The sequence below is a fragment of the Cetorhinus maximus genome, chromosome 2 (genome assembly GCF_964194155.1).
Source record: "Cetorhinus maximus chromosome 2, sCetMax3.hap1.1, whole genome shotgun sequence".
NCBI lineage: Eukaryota > Metazoa > Chordata > Chondrichthyes > Lamniformes > Cetorhinidae > Cetorhinus > Cetorhinus maximus.
Window position 1 is genome coordinate 97,003,746 of NC_135880.1, and position 20,164 is coordinate 97,023,909.

A 20,164-nucleotide genomic window follows, 5' to 3' on the forward strand; every position below is an offset into this window, starting at 1 on the left:
CGGAGAGGGTGAACAGCCAAAGCTCATGGTCCATATTAGTACCAATCACATAGGTAGGAAGAAGAATGAGGCCTTGCAGGCAGATTTTTAGGAAGCTTGGAAAGAAATTAATAAGCAGGACCTCAAAGGTAGTAATCTCCAGATTACTCCCCATGCCACAAGTGTTTCTAGAAGTGAGAGATGAGTTCAGATGAGCTTGTTGTGCCTAGAGAGATGGTGCAGGGGTGAGAGTTTTAGATTCTTGCGGTATTGGGACCAGGTCAGGGGGAGGTGGGACATGTACAAGCTAAACCAGTTGGAATTCAACAGGGCCAGGAACAACATTGTTGCAGATAGGTTTGCAAGTGTTGTTGGGGAGGCTTAGCCTAGTTGGGCAGGAAACCTGAGTATAGATTCAGAAGGGAGAGTGTCAAAGCTGAAACGGATGACAGAAAATTAGTGTATGTGGAAAGTGGAGGAACAAAGGCCAGAAAATACACAACAAAGGAGTTTGCAGTGCAAAATGGTCTTTACTTCAAAGCAAGGAGTCTGGTGAATAAGGCAAATGAGCTGAGGGCACAGATAGACACTTGGAAATATGATACCATAGCTATTACCAAAACAAGGCTTAAAGAAGGACCAGCAACTCAACGTTACTAGTTAAAAGGTTTTCAGATGGGATAAAGAGGGATGAAAAAGGAAGGGTTCATAGTATTAACGAAAGAAACAATTATGAGGAGGAATGATATGCTAGATGGATCATCAAATGAGACCATATAGATTGAACTGACACTCTTGGGAGTACTTTAAACTCCCAAACAACCAGAGGGAGGTAGAAGAGCAAATATGTTGGCAAACCACCTGGAGGTTCCCCTCCAAGCCACTCACTATCCTGACTCCGAAATATATTGCCATTCCTTCATTGTCACTGGGTGAAAACCTTGGAACCCCCTTCCTAACAGCACTGTGGGTGTACCTACACCACATAGACCAAAGCAGTTCAAGAAGGCAGCTCACCACCACCTTCTTGAGGGCAGTTAAGGATGGGCAATAAATGCTGGCCTAGCCAGCAATGCTTGCATCCCATGAATGAATAAGAAAAATATTCTGAAGTGCAAAATAATAGGACAGTAATAATATGAGAATTCAATTATCCTAAGAATAACTGGGATAGAACCAGTGTAAAAGGGAAAGAGGACACAAAATTCTTAAGATCCATTCAGGAGAATTTTTTAGCAAATATGCAGCAAGCGCAACAAGAGATGGGGCATTTCGGAACTTCGTTTTAGGGAATGAAGCTGTATAGTTGGAACAGGTATCTCTGGGAAAACATTTTAATGCTGATGATCATAATTCAGTTAGATTGAATAGTTATGGAAAAGGGGCAAAGATAGATCAGGAGTAAAAGTTCTCAACTGTGGAAAAGCCAATTTTACTAAGCTGAGATGTGCTTTACCAAAAATGCACTGGAAAGAGTTACTTAAGGTAAATGACTCAGAACAGCAGGAAGCATTCAAGGAGATAGTGACAGTTCTGAATAAGTATGTTTCCACAAAGAAAAATGCTGAGATTCCCAAATCTACAGCACTTCGGATGACAAGCAATATAGAGGGTAGGATAAGGCAAAAAAGGGCAGCTGATGTCAGACACTGAGAGTTCAATACAGCAAGAAGCCCAGAAGAATAAAGAAAGTGCAGGGGTGAAATTAAAAAGCAAACTAGGAAAGCAAAGAGAGAGTGTGGAAAAATATTGGCAAGTAAAATCAAGAAAAACCCTAAGATCTTATAGAAATCCATAATGAGTAAGAGGACAACTAAGGAAAGAGTAGCACCAATCAGAGACCAAAAAGGTGACCTGGGTGTGGAGGTGGAAGATGTGGCAACATTCTTAATGAATACTTTACATTTGTGTTCACAGAATAGGGGATAATGCAAACATTGTCATCAAAAAGGAAGAACTTGAAATATTGGATGGGGTCTACATAGAGGGGAAATATTAAAGGGTTTAACATATTTGTAGATAAGTATGGTAAGTCACCAGGACTGGATGAAATGTATCTGAGGCTGTTAAAAGATACAAGGGAGCTTGACCATTTTCCAATCCTCTGGCAACAGGCATGATATTGAAGGGATGGTAACATACATAGCTTAAGAAAGGGTTTAGTCCAAATAATTAAAAGCTAGCAGCCAAACCTTAGTTGTGGGCAAATTATTGGAAAAAATTCTGAGGTTCTGTTTTAAGCATGCTTTGGAAAGGCATGAACTAAACAAGGATATTCAGCATGGCTTTGTTATGGGGAGGTCATGTCTGAATAACTTGATTGAAGTTTTGGAAGAGGTAGCAATGAGGATCAGTGTGCATAGTATGTTTGAGTTAATCTACATAGATTTTAGCAAGAATTGTGACAAGGTCCCACTTGCCAGACTGGGATCTAAGGGACAGTGGCAAGTTGGATCCAAAATTGGCTCAATGGTTGGAAGCAAAGAGTAATGGTCAACCGATTTTTTTGTGACTGGAATTTTGTTTCCAGGGAGTTCTGCAGGGCTCAATACTAGGTACCTTGCTTTGACTCCCAAATCCTGGCCACCATCTACAAGGCACAAGTAAGGAGTATGATGGAATATTCTCCACTTGCCTGGATGAGTGCAGCTCTAACAACACTCAAGAAGATCAACACCATCCAGGACAAGGCAACCCACTTGATTGGCTCCCCATCCACCACAATAAACAGTCACTCCCTCCACCACCAATGCACAGTGGCAGCAGTGTGTACCATCTACAAGGTGGTGTACACTGCAGCAACTCACTAAGGCTCCTTCGACAGCAACTTCCAAACCTGTGACTTCTACCATCCAGAAGGACAAGGTAGCAGATGCATGGGAACACTACCACCTGCAAGTTCCCCTCCAAGTTACTCACCGTCTTGACTTGGAACCATATGACCATCCCTTCACTGCCGCTGGGTCAAAATGCTGGAACTCCCTCCCTAACAGCCCTATGGGTGTACCTACTCTACATGGACTGCAGGAGTTCAAGAAGGCAGCTCACCACCAACTTCTCAAGGGTACTTAGGGATTAGCAATAAATGCTGGCCTAGTCAGCGGCACCCATATCCCATGAATGAATGTAACAAAAATAAGACAGGGGAATACACAGTAAATGTCGGATACTGCGAACTGCAGAGGAGTGGAGGGATCTTCAAGTACATATCCATTGATCTCTGAATGTTGTAGGACAGGTAGATAAAGTGGTTAAGAAGGCACGCATAATATTTTCCTTTAATAGCCAAGACATAAGTTGGGATTTTCCGCTCAGTTTGCAGCAGGCGTCATCGTGGGCGGAAAATATAGGGAGATCGCAACAATCTGTTTCATATTGTTGTAAAACCAGTTTGCAATGATCTGCTGCACCCGTCAATGGCGGTCCACGTTTCCCACTGCTGCACATCAGGAACCTAATTTCAATACTTTAGCATCTCTTTAAAAGCCCTGCTTGCAGGAATCATCCCCCCACACTGGATCATGAGCTCATCACACTGACATGTTTCACAACAGTACATAAGCAACGTAACCTGACAACCTACACTTCGCGCAGCACTTTGAGGTTCGTTTGCCTAGCCTGCTTCGGGCAGCACTCGTAGTCATTAGCGCCTGGCTTCACATCGCTTTTAGGGGAGGCTCGCGGGCAGGTCTCTACCTACCTGTCCAGTGGAGGGCCGGGGTGGCTTTTCAATAGCTGCCAGGGATAAGGCTTATTTGGGAAGGGGACTATCGCAGTGTGTGGGGGCACATGTTGATCTGTGCAAGTGACTGAAGATGATGAGGGTTAAGGAAGCAGCCTCCAGAGTAGATGAGGCCAGATGGAATGTTAGGATGTGAATGAGAGATTGAGTGGTGTTGACCCTTGAGCTGGTAGTGAGTGAGATGCCTGTGAATGTGTGAGAGGCTTGAGTGTGTGAGTTTAGAGTTGCCTTTCCCTGGTGGCACAACTGTGATCATCCATCCTCTTTCTGCACTGGATGGCCAACCTCTTCTGTGCAGCATTGGCACTGACCACCACTACCACTGCCTCCCAAGCCAGAGTGGTGAGATTGCTGGACCTCCTGCGACCAGAGAGTGGGAAGAGGACATCAAGGTGGGCTTCCAAAAGGCATTCCAGGGACTGGTCACTGAACTCTTCTTGTCTTTCGGAACCATGCCTTCACTGAAACAGTCTTGGGCTGCAAGCATTGAGAACTGTGTGCGCAGCTGCAGAATCTCCAAGGTAATAATCACGGGAATGCTACCTGAGCTATGGGCAAACTGGCATAGGGTAAAAAAAGTCAAGGAGTTAAATGCATGGCTCAGAGATTGGTGTGGGAGGAATGGGTTTCAGTTCATGAGGCACTGGCACCAGCACTGGGGTGTGAGGGAGCTGTTCCGGTGGGACAGGCTTCACTTGAACCATGCTGGACCAGTATCCTGGGAAACCAAGTAACTAGGACTGTAGCTGTAACTAAATAGGGGGAGGGTTCTTGAAAGGGGATATGTAGGCTTACAAAGCAAAAGGACATGGTAGCCTTGCAGGGCAGCTATTTAGGTAATGATACCCAGAGTGTGACAGGAAGGGACAGAGTGCACAAACATAAAATAACAGCAGCAAATAGGGTCAAAGGGGGAAATTATGGTAAAAAGGCAAAATTAATGACCCTTTACTTAAATGCACGTAGTATCCAGAACAAAATAAATAAACGGCACAAATGGAGGTTATTGGATATGATCTTATAGCCATTATGGAGACGTAGTTACAAGGAGATCAAAGCTGGGAAATAATATTCAGGGGTATGTGACTTTTCGAATGGACAGGCTGGAAGAAAAGGGTGGCAGAGTAGTTTTGTTAGTATGAGATGGAATAAGTATGATAGCAGGAAAGGATCTTGGATCGGAAGATGTAGAATCCATAAGGGTGAAGGTAAGAAATAACAAGGGGAAGAAGACGCTGGTGGGAGTAGTCTACAGGCCCCCTGACAGTAGCTATACTGTAGGACAGAGAATAAATCAGGAGATAATGAGGGCATTTAAAAAAGGCAGTATATTAATCATGAGTGATTTTAATCTTCATGTAGATTGGTAAAATCAAATTGGCAGAGATAGACATAAGCAAGAATTCATAGTGTATTCGGGACAGTTTCTTACAACAATATGTTGTGAATCCAAGCAGGGATCAGGCTGTTTTGGATCTGGTAATGTGTAATGAGGCAGGTTTAATAAATGACCTCAGAGTAAAGGATCCCCTAGGAGAAACAGTGACCATAACGTGGTAGAATTTAGCATTCAGTTTGAGAGTGGGAAAATTGGGTCGGAAACAACTGTGCTGAACTTGAGTAAGAGTAATTACAATGAAATGAGGGCAGAGTTGGGTGGAGAGGACTGGGAAAGAAATTTAGCAGAAAAGACGATGGATGAACAATGGCAGACGTTGAAGAAAACAGATCATGACTCTCAACAAAGATATATCCCAGTGAGGAAGAAGGATTCAAGGAAGCTGATAAACCGACCATAGTTAACCAAGGAAGTTAAGGACAGTATCAAATTGAAAGAAAAAGCATGCAATGTGGCAAAGATTAGTGGTAAGCCAGAGGATTGGGAAAGTTTTAACAAACAACAAAAGATGACCAAAAAAAAAGAGGGAGAAAATAAACTTTATGGGTAAACTAGCAAGCAATATAAAAATGGACAATAAGAGCTCCTTTAAATATATAAAAAAGGGAGAGGCCAAAGTGAACATAGTCCCCTTAGAGAATGAGGCTGAGGAAATAATAATGGGGAACCATGAAATGGCACGTATGCAGATGACGCAAAAATAGGTGGGAAGGCAAGTGGTGAGGATGACACAGAGTCTATACTGGGATACAGACAGGTTAAGTGAGTGGGCAAAAACTTGGCAGATGAAATATAATGTTGGAAAATGTGAGGTTATGCACTTTGGCAGGAAGAATAGAGGAGCTGAATTTTATTTAAACAGAGAAAGACTGCAGAAAGCTGCAGCACAGGGGGACTTGGGAGTCCTTGTGCATAAATCCCAAAATGTTTACATACAAGTTCAATGGGTAATACGGAAGCCAAATGGAATGTTTGCCTTTATTTCAAAGGGAATGGAGTATAAAAATAGGGAAGTTTTGCTAAAACAATACAAGTAACTAGTTAGGCCACACCTAGAATACTGTGAACAATTTGCTCCCTTTATCTAAGGAAAGATATACTGGCATTGGAGGCAGTCCAGAGAAGGCTCACTAGGTTGATCCCGGGTATGGAGGGATTTTCTTGTGAGGAGAGGTTGAGTAGGTTGGGCCTGTACTCATTGGAGTTTAGAAGAATGAGAGATGACCTTATTGAAACATATAAGATTCTCAGGGGGCTTGACAGGGTAGATGCTGAGAGGTTGTTTCCCCTTGTGGGAGAGTCTAGGTCCAGAGGGCATAATCTCAGAGTAAGGGGGTGCCCATTTAAAACAGAGGTGAGGAGGAATTTCTTCTGTCAGAGGGTAGTCAATTTATGGAATTCATTACCGCAGAGGGCTGTAAAGGCTGGGTCGTTAAGTATATTCAAGGCTGAGATAGGCAGATTTTTAATCAGTAAGGGATCAAGGGTTATTGGGAAAAGGCAGGAAAGTGGTGTTGAGGATTATCAGATCAGCCATGATCTCATGGAATGGCAGAGTAGACTCAATGGGCCCAATGGCCTACTTCTCCTACGTCTTATGGTCTTATATGGCACCTGGAGTGAGGAAACAGTGAGATAACGGCATGGCGGGTGATTCAGAGGCCACTCACCAGAGAGATGGCATGTTTCCTGTGGCTGCATAATTAATGAGGCTGGCAGTGGACAATAGACGGAAAAACCTGCCCCTGCAGCCGGCAAGTAAAACATCACTTTTCACATCTGCCACTGAATTTAGTGCAATTCAGGGAAAATTCCACCTATGGAATATAAGAACAGAAAGGTTATACTAAAACTACACAAAACACTAATTAATCCACAGCTAGAGTACTGTGCACAGTTCTGGTTGCCACATTTGAGGAAGGATGCGATTGCACTGGAAAGGATACAACGGATATTTGTGGGGATGTTGCCAGGACTGGAAAATGGTAGCTATGATGAAAGGTTGGATAAGATGTGCTATTTTCTTTGGAACAGAGGAGGCTGCGGGGAGATTTAATTGTGGTGTATAAAACTATAATGGATCTAGACAGAGTAGATAGGCTGGATTAACAGAAAGGTCAATAATCAAGGGGCATAGATTTAAAGTAGTTGGTAGAAGGATGAGAGGGAAGCTGAGAAATGTCTAGACCTAAACCTAGACAGAGGTGGGAGTATGGAATTCACTGCTTGAAAGGGTATTAGGAGACAGAAGCATTCATCATATTTAAAAAGTACTTGGAAGTGTCATACAAAGCTAAGAGCCAAGAGCTGGAAAGTAGGATTTGACTAGATAGCTCTTTTTCGGTTGACATGACAGACTGAATGGCCGCTACCTTTGCCATAAGTTTCTTTGTTTTTATGATTCTAGGGCCCGTAGGATTTTCAAGGGTCCATCAAATATAAAAGCACGATAGCCATTGCATTATAGGCGTTGTAGTGATTACATATTATGGTAACTAGAATCAGAACTGTTTGATAACACAATAATTAAAATAATGTTTCACCAGGTCGTTGTCACCTGGGATTCCCATTTCATGAAGTTAATTTTCTTTGCTATGATTAAGGCTACCAGGCTGTCATTGACTTACATTTATTATTTGTACTCCAAGTTTATCAAAGTAGACCAAATGTGCAGGCTCTGCTTTGTGAATTTCAATTTCAGTTTCTGTGGGTCCATAAAGAGGGTACTATTCCTACAGTTATCATCTCAAAAAGGCATTGAAGCAACTTTGCATGTAGAAAAAGAAATTTAATTTTCTTTTCATCTGTTAGCATTTCCATTCACTTAACTGAATGATGAAAGCATATTTTCTGCTAGTATTCATTCACAGTTTCTGTACTTAAGGTTTCTAAATAAAATGTGGCTTCTCTAGAGAAAAATTAGATCAATTAATCAAATAAATTAAACTCTTCATTGTTTAGGATCCTGTGATACTGAATGTAATAATGGCTGCGATGGACCTGGGCCTCAACAATGCATTGATTGTTTGCATTACTTCCTCAAGTTTAAAAACAATACGAGGTAGGTCAATTTGCTAGAAACCAAGGGGGTATTGGGGGAATATTCCTAGCCAAGGCGAGGCGGGTTTTGGTGTGTGCGGGGAGTTTAGTCCCCTAAAAGTGACGTCAGTTCGGGAAGCCAACATCATCCCACCCTTTCCTGACTTTCACCTGGGTAGGTTTGAAGGTGAGCAGAAAACTCCCATGCAGCTGTCAGATAAAGTACTTAAATATTATAATAAGTAATTAAGTTTTGTTTCAACTAATGGTTCTGCATTTAACTGGCAATGGATCTATTTCCCAAGCTGTGTGGAACTTGCTAGAGTCACTGAGGTGAGTGCACAGTTGGGAGTACTTCTTCAGTGAAACTGGCAGGCAGGGAAGCCTTTGATCAGTGAAAGCGAAGAGCTGCAGCCATGGCCAGCTGAGAGGCTGCAGCTCATAGCACTCCTTTGCAGATAGTGTTTTCAGCATTTAACAAATGATTGCCAACTTCATGGAAGTCACTTCATCTGTTTTGCATGTCACTTGTACTTCAGCTGTACTTCCTCAATGCTAGCCTCCACCACAACATGGGAGCAGTTTATGCAGCTCTACCTTACACCCCTGATGACACCCAGCTCCAAGGCCTTAAAACCTTCAACACAGGCTCTATAGGCAGAGGATCAGCGCTCTCAACACGTGAGCACCAGTGCCTCAGGAAGCTCAGGTTTTCATAGCGTTGTGATCCCAGCTGATGTTATTACTGGACAAGTCAGATCCCAGAATGAAACCTAGCTTGACAGACCTTTTTCTTTCTTTTTTCAAACAGTGGGAGGGTACTTACTGAAACAGATTCACAGGAGTCTGCTGTTGATTTTTTTTAACAAAAAGATAAAATATTTATTAAACAAGAAAAATTAACTTAAAAAAATTACACTAGACAACAAAAAGGTTAGAAAGATTTTTACACAGACACCAAGGAAAAAATGATTCAAACTCTCACTATTCCTTTATCCCAGCAATACCCTTACAGACCCAACACTCCAATGAAGAGGTACCACTATTTCCACAATGGCTCACTGGCAAAGAGGCTTCTTTTCCAGTAGACTTCTGAACATTCACTAGAAATCCTTCCACAATTGGTGTGTCTCTTGAGATATCCAGAAAACTCAGGCTAAATTCACGATTACTTTAACTTTAGAGCGGTATGAGTTCCTTAACAGTCTGGCATAATTTCCAGCTAGAGATAGTCTTAGACCTTCATTCTGTCTTCACTCTGTGGTATACCCATAACAACTGAACTAAAAACAGCTTTTCTTGTCTCCCCCTGTACCTAACAGTTTTTCTACTTTGTGCTTTTTTGTTTTAGCTTCCCTAAACTACTAACCCCTTGGTAACCCACCTCTTCACTTTAAGAGTTGCGAAACCTCCTTAAAAATGCATGTATACTTACAGGCCACCATTCTTGCTGGCTCCATCTCACAAAAGCTCTAAACTGAAACCAAGCCCAGGTTCCACCTTTCTTAGCACACAAATAAGGAATATAAATTAAACTTAAAGCTAAATATTGTTCCTAACACCCAGAAATACAAATATAATTTACTTAAAACTATCTCTCGTTCCTAACAATAGCAGGATGTTGCTGACATCTGCTACCTTCTGCAACAAGACCTTCTTTCCAGTGGGCTATGTGGCCACGTATAGCCAACGGCTGTCACAGTGCCAATCGCTGGAAGGATGCCGCTCTTCCCCCCTACAAAGCCCCCGGTCTCTGTCCCGGCCTGAAGTTGTGTGCTGTCCTCTGAAAAGAGAGAAATTGAGTGTTAGCAATGGTTTGTGTGGGCAGCAGGGGAAGACTAAATTTGTGGAAGGTGCCTGTGAGGAATGGATGCAAGAGGATAGCAAGATGAGGGGGAATGTGTGTTTGCTATCCAGATGGGAATGTGACGAGGTGACTGGAGAGAGAGAAATGAATGGAGCTGCAAGATGTGTTGTGCTGAGGATTGCTGTGCAGGAGAATGCTGGGAAAGTCAAAATGTGGGGCTTAGCACCTGAAGGTGTTCTGCCACTCACCTCTCCCACCCTCCTGAGGTCCTGGCACATCCTGGTGCACTGTCTCCAGGTGGGAGGGACCACATTTCTGCTGCTGACTCCCTCAGCCACTTCCATCCAAGCCTGCTTAGTTGGAAAAGTTGCTCTCTTCTTTCCTTCTTTGGAAAAGAACATCTCAATGCAACATCTCAATGCAGTTCCCACAGCGGGATCTCCAGGTAAGAGCGAGAGGCTCTGGGAGCAGGTCTCCTCTCCATTCCTGTGGTTGCTGCAGCCTCTCAAGTCCGTGTTCTATTGGTCCATCCTAACCCATGTTGGAAGGTCCCTTTGTCCCTTCCTTTGTCAGACTTGATGCATCATTCCACCCAGCCTCCCTGATTGACAGGGAACCTGAAAGCAGGATGCTAATGCCATGGCTCAGTTAAAGAGCTTGGCCTTTGAAGCCTGCTGAAGACTTCAATGGGTTGCCAACCTGCTAATGGTCTGGATGTTTCAGCAGGGAGGTGAGAAAATTCCACCCCATATGTTAATAAACAATTAAACCCTTTTTTTAAAAATTAAAAGATTAAAGATAACCTAAATTGACCGTAATTAGATATTACTGCAGCCATCAAACTTGGAAATGTCACAGCCTTCAAAATTCATCTGCTATTACAAGATGATGTGCAAAGTATTTTTTTTGCCAGTTTTGAGAATGTCATATTTGATGTAGCAGATTTTCTTTTGCTAAGCCAGTGTGTTGATGCTTCTGAACTTGATCCCATTCATTGTAGATAACCATATAGACTCAAGTAATAGTTGATCTCATGTAAAAATTGACCCACGACTTTGCAAGGACATTGTGCTCTGGCTCAGCTCACTGCTCCACTCTGTGTTCAGAGTAACACAGCAGAGACCAGGATATGAAGCAGAAATTTTCTCATCTTTCTGCATCAGTGCTAGATCAGACTGCAGTTTTCCCAATGAGATATCGGAGAACTTCAGCAAAATTGAAATTCCTCATTAAAATGATAGCAATAAAATTGGAACAAACTGCAGAGTGAGTGTGCAAAAGTGTATCTGAGCCACGAGCGCATTAAACATTCCCAAAAATGGAACTAAGCTCACTGTGCTGTCATGAACAGTCCTATGGCCCCCAAAAAAAGAAAATGGATCACTAAAAACTCACCCTTTCATGCCTCAATCCACTTCATTGTGAACTGTGAGCATCTGAAACTGAGAGACTGAAAGCCTAGCACTGTGTGCTGGCTGCGTGAGCTGCAAACATTGGTGCTTGAAAGTAAGCCCCTCAAAAACATTACCCATGTAAAAGTCAACCCTTTAACTTTTAGCATTAAAAGGGGTCTCAAAAATTCAACTTTTACATGCATACATACTGTAGTGCTTTGCAAGTTGATATGTTTGTACTGCAATCTATTGAAGATTGTGCCAAACTAAAATTATATACCCAAAAACGCATGCCAACCATTTCTGGGTGTGATCCTCACATTTAATTAACATCACAAATCTTCCAAATTAAGTCAAAAATGCATTTATCATATGGGTGAAGTTCCGTTTTAAAGGCAGTCACTTTCAATAAAGCTAAAACATATCTTAGCCTCCAGATTTACAATTCCAGAAAAATTGGGCAGAATTTTTGAGCCAGCTGGCGGTGGGCATGATAAGTGGCATGCGCAGAAAATATGGTGCGACATGCTTCATGACAGCATGAAGGCAGGTTGCGATCATCCACTCAGACTGCCATTGGTGGGCCGGGTTTCCCGCCATCGGTTGGCAGGGAGCTAATTGTAATACATTAGCATATAATTAAAAGGCCATCCTGCCAGGCTCTTGGAACCCTGCCGTATCGCCCGTCCACATCGGTGGGAAAACATGCCAACGTGTTTCACAACAGCACGCAGCCAACGTGCACTTGGCGGCCTTCAGTTTGGGGGAATTGAGGTGAGTGAGCATCAGTGTTCTCCACAGCTCGCCCGTTGTTTACAGGCTTCAGGGGCGCCAGGGGCAACTGAAGCCTGGCCCCGGAGGAAACTGCTGAGGCGGAGTGGGGTGGGGTGGGGAGGTGTCTGAGGTCAAGTGCTGGCCAGCCTCGGAGTCGACTGATGAGGTTGGGGGGTGTCCGGGGACCAGCCTCGGAGGCGACCGTTGTCGGTGGGGGTTGGGGTGGGTCAAGTGCTGCCCTGGCGCTGCATCCTGCACACAGGCAATTGAGGTGTGGGCATGGTAAGTGAGGGAAGTGGCCACGCATTAGGGACACCTGTATAAACTGACCATGTCTCTGCAACTCAGATAGGTCAGGTGCAGCCACAGTGATATGACTGGGATCGGGCTCCTAATCTGCCCGCCCATGCAAGCAACGCGGAGGCACCAAAGGGCCACCAAGCACTCCATACCTTACACCCCCAACCCCCACCACGGCATAGACTTTGAGCCCGCCACCACTTTATTGGACCACAGAGCAGTTGGACTGCACACATTATACTATCTCCTCGCCAGCACTGGCCATGTAGCAATCACTGCTGGAGGCACTCACAGCTTCTTGCAATCTCAGCATCCTGGTTTGAACCAGTGTCCCCCATGTTGCAGGTTGACAGGGCAGCCATGTAGTGCACTCATCCCTGGCCATCCGAGGGTGACCAGCACTCTCCGGGAAGCGTTAAGGGGCAGTCGCACAGGGTCAGGAAAGTTGCTAAGTGCAGCCATGATAACCACGTCTCTCTTTTATGCTGCAGGAGGACCACGTCAGGATCCAACCTAGCTGTGTGCCTGATGGCCTACAGAGACCATAGAAAACGGAGGAGAGAGTGACTGAGGCTCCGGGCTGCGCAAAGGCAGGAGCAGAAACCTCATGAAGAAGGGGCAGCAGGGGCTCCCGCACACGCTGCCCAGGAGTGACAGCGAGCCGTGGCTGGTCAGCGCCTAGCGACACTCAAGGTCTATAGACGCCGCCTGCCATTCCTGCAGATGACTGAGAGCCAGTGTCGCCGACGACTGCGCATGTCTAGGGACCTGGTGGCTCACAACTGCCACTTGCTGCAGGACTTGGTGCCAAGGAGATATGGAGTGCATTCATTGCCAGTGGCTGTGAAAGTGACCACAGTGCTTAATTTCTATGCCAGTGACTCCTTTCAGGGCTTCACAGGTGACCTCTGTGGGATTTCACAATCGGCCATCCACAAATGCATCCATGAGATCTCGGTTGCCATCTTCTTCATGGCACACAACTTTGTACATTTCGTCCAGGACCGGGACAGCCAGGATGCAAGGGCCATTGGATTCACCCTGATCTTGGGATTCCCACAGGTGCAGGGTGTGATTGACTGCACTCATGAGGTGCTCAGGTCTCCATCGCTACACTTGGTGGACTTCGTCAACCGCAAGAGCTCTACTCACTGAACGTGCAGCTGGTATGCAACCACCAGAAACGCATCCTGCAAGTGTGTGCACAGTTTCCAGGGATTGTGCACAACGCCTATATCCTGAGTCTCTCTGCAGTCTTCCAGGGTCCACAGAGGCTGCAGGGTTGGCTTCCTGGGAACAAGGGGCCGTGGCTGATGACACCCGTGAGATGGCTTCAGACTGCAGCAGAGCGATGCTATAATGAGGCTCATGCAACAGCTCGCAGTTTGGTGGAGCAAACCATCAGGATGCTGATGATGCGGTTCCCGTGCCTGGACTGTTCTTGTGGAGCCCTGCAATACAGTCCGTAGAGATCATCACGCATTTACAACCTGGTGCTGCAGTGGGGAGAGGAGCTGGCTGAAGAGATGGAGGAGCTGGAGGTCTCCTTGGATGAGGAGGATGCCGACAGGGGTGAGGGGGCCCTCGGTGATGACGGGGATGAGGCTCTCGCACTGGCTAGACGAGGCAGGTGTGCTCGGGAGGCCCGCATAGCTGCCAGATTTGTGGAGGATGATGACAACATGCAATGAGGTGTCCCATTGATCCTCACATCACAGTTGTGAACTTTGACTACCACCTGGCTTATGGCAGCGCCAATACCCCCTGTAAGAATGCTCCTGTCATGGAGATGCAGTGGAGGTCCAAATAGTCGCACGATCGCACGAGGATGCTGACAACATGCAGTGAGGACACTCCATAGATCTTCACATAGCCTCTGAGAATGTTTGACTCCTATCTGGCCAAGGGCAGCTCGCTTCCGCTCCATGATCGGGGCCATCTCAGAGACACAGCCATGAAATTTTAGATGAATCTGATGCTGTGTCCACCTTCAGCACCTCAGCCCTTCAGGAGCTGGTGCACAGCATCACTGGTCACAGATGCTGGTGTGATGGGGGCCAGCCCCACCTTAAAGGTGATGAGAGCACACAGAGAGAATGAGGGAGCTCTGTGGCACCTGCCAACTACATTCTGGCAGCAATGACCAGCACCATCGAGGTGCAGGCATCAGTAATGTTTCCAGGGAGTGGGAGGCTGGACCATTACTGTGGTCTGAAGGCTGCACAAAGCACAGGGAAGAGGCCCTGGACTGAGATCACCTACCTTTTGTCTTGTGCAGAAAGGTTTCACATTTGAGTGACAAGAACACTGCTCATCAGAATAAGAAGCCATAGGCAGGGAGACATTCATAGGAGTTTCTTGACAATAGTGAACAGTATGTACACGTGATCAACACCCGTGGCCAGGCTGTGCAACTACTTTTACCTAACTTTCCTAACCCCGCCACTATGTCTTGGTGCTCCCCGGACACCCATAGCAGAGTTGGAGGCAGCCTGCTGGTTATGACACCCAGTCTGTGATGACTTTGGCGGGCATCCTCTGGAGGCCTGAGACTTGGTGGGTGTCGGCCTTCTTTCGGGATCCTCCTTGGCCTGTGAAGCTGGAGCTGCGGAGGTCACAGGAAGAGGGGATTCAGATGGGCCGGTCACTCCCAGAGTCAACGGCCCCTGGCTGACTCCATGAGCGAAAGGGGTAGCTGGAGTGAGACCGAGCTGCCCAGCACCCCTCTCACATACACACTGTTGGAGGCCATCTATGGCATCAGCAATGGAGTTAATCCCCCGCAGCAGTGCAGGAATGACGCCCTGGACCAAGGTCTCCATGGCCGCCGCCATCCTGCCAGCGTTGATCTCGGTGCGTTGCAAAGCTGGCGCTATCACCTCAGCCTGAAGACGGACAGACTCCTCCATTGCACCTTGCAATCTGAGGAGTGCGGCTGACATCCCTTCCTGACGTTCCCGAGCTTGCGTTTGCAGATCTAGCAACTGTCATATGACTTGAGTCCAGAGGGTTGTCGCCTGACTCGGGCTCAGCAATGTTCTGACCTCCAGCAGTCCTCCGAGTGCCGGGGATCTGGGAAGTCCCTGCCTCCGCCTGCTGTGGATCAGACAGTGCAATGTGCTCACCAGTTTGTGATCTCAAGGCTACTCTAAAGCTAGGTCCCACCGAGGTGTGTGTCTCTGTGCTGGTGGAGGGTGAGGGTGACGGGTCTGCAGGGAGGGTGCCTTCAAATTCCTCTTCAGAGGTTTCTTCGGGGCATGATTAGAGGCCCTGGGTCATGGACTCTGTTGGCTGTTTGGCAGATGTGCCTGCGAAAGCAAGGGGAGATAATTAGTGCATGGCAGTGGCCTGTGAAAGAGGACACATCACTCGCGGCATGGATGTCTGGTGGATGTTGTACTGCTGGATCCTCACTTGGTAGAGCAGCGTTGACCTCACCGTCAGCACAGAACCAGTCCTGGTCACCACCGGCCAGCTGGATGGCTCTGTTTTCGAATTCTGTCAGAACTTTGTTCTCCGGCATCCCTCCACCTGTCTGCGACCTTTCCCTCCTGTTGTGAGCCAGTTTGTTCTGCATGGATAGAGATGGGGAGAATGTATCAGGATGCCTGCTGAGCTAGATAATAAGCATGTCTGGCCTGTGTAGGTGGTGAGTGGTCCCATGGATGGGATGAGGACAATGACGGTGTGTGTGAAAGAGTGAATGGTGATGTCGCTTGCACTGGCAGAGAGCGAGGGCCCTGTGGATGTGTGATGGGTTTGTGAGTTGTGAGTGATGAAAAGAGTGACTTACCCTGGCAGAACTGAAGAGATCATTCATCTTTTTGTGGCACTGGGTGGCTGTCCTCCTCTGCAGGGTGTTTGCGCTGACCACCGCTGTCAACATCTCCCAAGCCGGGTTGGTGACTTTGCTGCCCATCCTGCGGCTAGAGCAGGGGTAGAGCACAGCCTGGCGGGCCTCCATGGCATCCAGCAGTCGCTCGAGGGACTCGCTGTTGAAGCGGGGGTGGGGGGGAGGTGCTGCAGTCTTTTTTCCTTTGCTGGCCATGTCTCCCAGGCAGCGGTGGTGAGCTGGTGACAATGAGCACTTTGCTGGCACCCCTCTTTTAAAGATGGCGGCCGGCATGATACAACAGCGGGGTGATGGCTTGCTGGCAAATGAGAGCCCGCTCGCCATGGTAATGGCATGTTTCACGGGAGTGAGTCAATAATGAGTTGGGCTCAGGCCGATATAGCGTGAAAACTCACCATTTTCATCAGCGGTTAAGACCCCATTTTACCCGCCCACTATCTGAGAAAATTCCACCTGCTATCTTTTAAAATTAGAAATTTTACATCGCATTAATCCAATCTGCAGTGCTCATTTGTTTTGACCAGTCTGGGCATACACACAGCTGTGTACTTGCTTTGAATAAGCCAGCATCATAAAGTAGGCGGAGCTGCATTAATGATGACTTTGTTCAAAGGTCTTATAGCTAGGTAAACAACTGTATTCGGGTTGCAGATCTATATTTTAATGGGGTCTTCAGAAGAGCCTATCTGAGACTGCAACTTCAATATAAATTTTGTATGTACCAGACCATTTTTCAAATCAGCAAAGAAAATGTTTGCCCATTTGATGGGTGCATTTGACTCAGTTTGTATAAGAACATTTGAGCTACTGAAACTCAACATCCTGTGTTAAATCCAAAGAATTCCTGCTATTAGCCAGCAGTAAAATGCAGTGTCCACTTACCAGAGAAGCTCTATTGTAGACAGTCATAATTGGGGATTGTAATGAGCAGCTGTCTGTTACCTCCTAAAATGGATTTATTGCAACCTATATTAACCAATGACGAAAGTCCTGTCTTTGACCTTTAACACCAAGTAAAGAATATACAACTTTTTATGTTCTCGATAATCACTGCTTTCAGTTTTCTGGGTCTTATTACACTTAGCTTTTGGGACTACCTTGTTTTGTTATTCCAAATATAGTAAATTCTCTAAATGGTTTGATGGTTTACCAGGCACAGGTGTTCCATTATATTCTTCGGAGTGGTTTAATGCCTTTGATTCACCAGCTACAAATGTAGGATATTTAAATTTCTCTTTAAAGTACACATGCTTTGAAACTTTCCAATTCAGTTGAATGCAGTTTCATTAGGATCATTAATAATGGAAGAAAAATTCTATATCTTATTCAGAGGAAATTTAATGAAATAAATAAGATGAACTCTGAATATCACCTAGGGAAGTAAGACCAGAGGATATAAATTTAAATCAGTGAGACAAGGCAAAATTTTCTAATTCTCCCCACAATGGGTTCTCCCATGACGGGGCCGGCGTGCCACTGAATTCTGCGTTGGCGGGACAAGAAGATCCCGCCGGCCTGAGGGGTTGGAAAATTCCGGCCATAGAGGTTGAAAGTATGGAAACAATTTCTTTATTGGAGAAAAATTATTTTAAAATAATCCAGTTGGATTATGTTGACATATTTTAGAGTTGTGTGTTTAAATGCAGCATTGAACTTAAATTGACTAATAGCACAGTAACAGGCCACTTTGGTCTGTGGTGGGTCACTTCCTTCCTTTGGGTTTGAACACTGAGTAGCATCAATTAGGAACTTTTGCCACTGTTCCTCTCTTGTGGAAAAGGTAACGGATTCCAAGCTAATCTTGGTCATTTGTTATGAATGCAGAACCTGTGTTCCTGAATGTCCAAGAGGATTCTTTGATGATGAGAAGAAACGCTGTAAAAAATGCTGGTCAATCTGTGAGACTTGTGTAGGAAGCCGTAGTGACCAGTGCACTTCCTGTAAAAATGGCTATCACTTGAATGAAGAGACAAATGTCTGTATACCTAACTGCTCAGACAGTTTCTACCTCGATAAAGGTAAGATTTTGTTTTTTTCAAAAGAAAACTAAGTGAGCAATAATTGTATTAGATGATTGACTGGTGATTGCTACAGATTCTTAAATTTGATCAATACATCCTATGTTGATTCCCACTATTATTGCTTGAACAAACTGATATAGCTATTCTTGTGGTGTCGGTTCAGCATCACTGATCTTGAACTGTGGGTGCTTTCTGCTTTAGAGCTACTAAACGTGGTGTGAATTGTCAAATCATACATCCATTCCTAGACAAATCTGACAAACTTGTAAATGGATCGGGGCAATAACAGCTCCAAGGGATAACCTTTATTTATTTAATAAGACCAGAAATAGAAGGGAGAAAACTTAAACAATGAATGACCCATCTCTTGACAGGGATAGGAGGTCTCCAGTTATTTCAATATGGGATTTAAATTATTCATGTAGTTTCGAGATCAAAGTAGCTAAAAACAACTTATTAACCCCGGGTTTCTAGATGGACCCAATAAGTCTAGTGAGAGCATCTTTATTTCCATTAGAGATATAAATTATTCATGTAGGTCCCTGAATCAAAGGGTTGTTTTGAAATTAAAACATAATTAGTTTAATTTTTTTTCTGTTTAGAGCATCTGGGATAAGCTGCAGGGAACTATGCTTTTGTGTGGGGTTTATCTGTGTATTTTTCTCTCAGAAACAGGCAGTGAGTCAACTTGGGAGGCTGTTAGAAAGCTGTCCACAGAGCTAGCTTGGAAGGCTGAGAGAAGGCAATTGTGTATCTGCCATCAGCCAGAACAAGGAGCATAGAGGCCTTTAGGTATCAGGGTTTCCCTGATCTGAAGTCACTAAGCAGGAATTGTGAGCTGGGGCCATATTCAGAATAAAAAGTTTCAGGAGAAGTGAAACAACCTCAAAATTCTAAAAAGCGTAGGGGAACTCGGGTGGAATTAAACACAGAAAGGGAAGTGGTCTGTTAAGATTTTCAGGTATAAAAATAAAAGGTTTATCAAATATAGTGTTAGTACTTTGTTTAATTCTTGTACAGTACAGGTTATTGTTTAAAATATGAAATCTTGTGGTTTAATTTCTTTCAGTTAAAACTGAGAGTTCGAATTTCTTTTTAAAAGCGAATGGCCTCTCTCGAAATCTTAATGCTAGTGTTGAACTAAACCATATAAATCAGGAAGGAACTAAGTTCAAATCCTAGCCTGGTAAAGTTAGCTGGTTTTGGTTGTGTAATCACCCGTCCAGTCAGCTGATCATTAAATAGTATCCGTGTAGACATAGGGCCAAGTTTCCTATGCTAGAAAAGACTTAGTTCCCAAGTGCAAAATGGAGTCAGCGGTGTTGCAGACGAGTGATATTAGGTCATCTCCCCCTTTCCTCAATGCATTGCCTGTGTGCTTTCAGGGATTTCCCAGGCAGGAGCAGAATGCTGGCACTTAGAATAGTTAGAAGCTTTGTAATATGAAAGTGAAGTAGGTGTGATACCACCAAACCACCCAATTCATTTTCCTAGGCCCAAATGTAAGAGTGCCCACAAGTCATTTTGATCTTACTGCTTGTACCCGGCTAGAAATAATCTGAGTCGTTATGGAATAGTTGCTGTCTAGTACCCAGGTGGGGAATGGAGCGTAAAATCAGCTCCATGAACTGTTAGCACAATAAAGGTTCTGAAACTTTCTGCCAACTACTGCTTCTCTATATTGCAAGATAGGAACTCTTTTTCCCCCCCGCTAAACAGATAAATTTATTTAGCCTGTGCAACTTCTCAATACGCTTATTGCATAGATGACAAATTAATCAAAAGAGTAACAGACAAGTGGTGATGTATGTCCTCAGGTACAATGTCATATTATCTTACCAGGCTATGAATAATTT

At 44.9% G+C, this 20,164-nt stretch overlaps 1 protein-coding gene across 2 annotated transcripts in view; it reads left to right on the forward strand.

Moving 5' to 3' along the window:
- Window positions 1–20,164, forward strand: part of pcsk5b (proprotein convertase subtilisin/kexin type 5b) — a 459,575-nt gene that overhangs the window by 214,601 nt on the left and 224,810 nt on the right. For both annotated transcript variants that reach the window (XM_078567301.1, XM_078567291.1), the window contains exons 15-16: window positions 8,082–8,181; window positions 18,112–18,305. In XM_078567301.1, coding sequence (XP_078423427.1) covers window positions 8,082–8,181; window positions 18,112–18,305 — 294 coding nt within the window. The remainder of the gene's footprint in view (window positions 1–8,081; window positions 8,182–18,111; window positions 18,306–20,164) is intronic.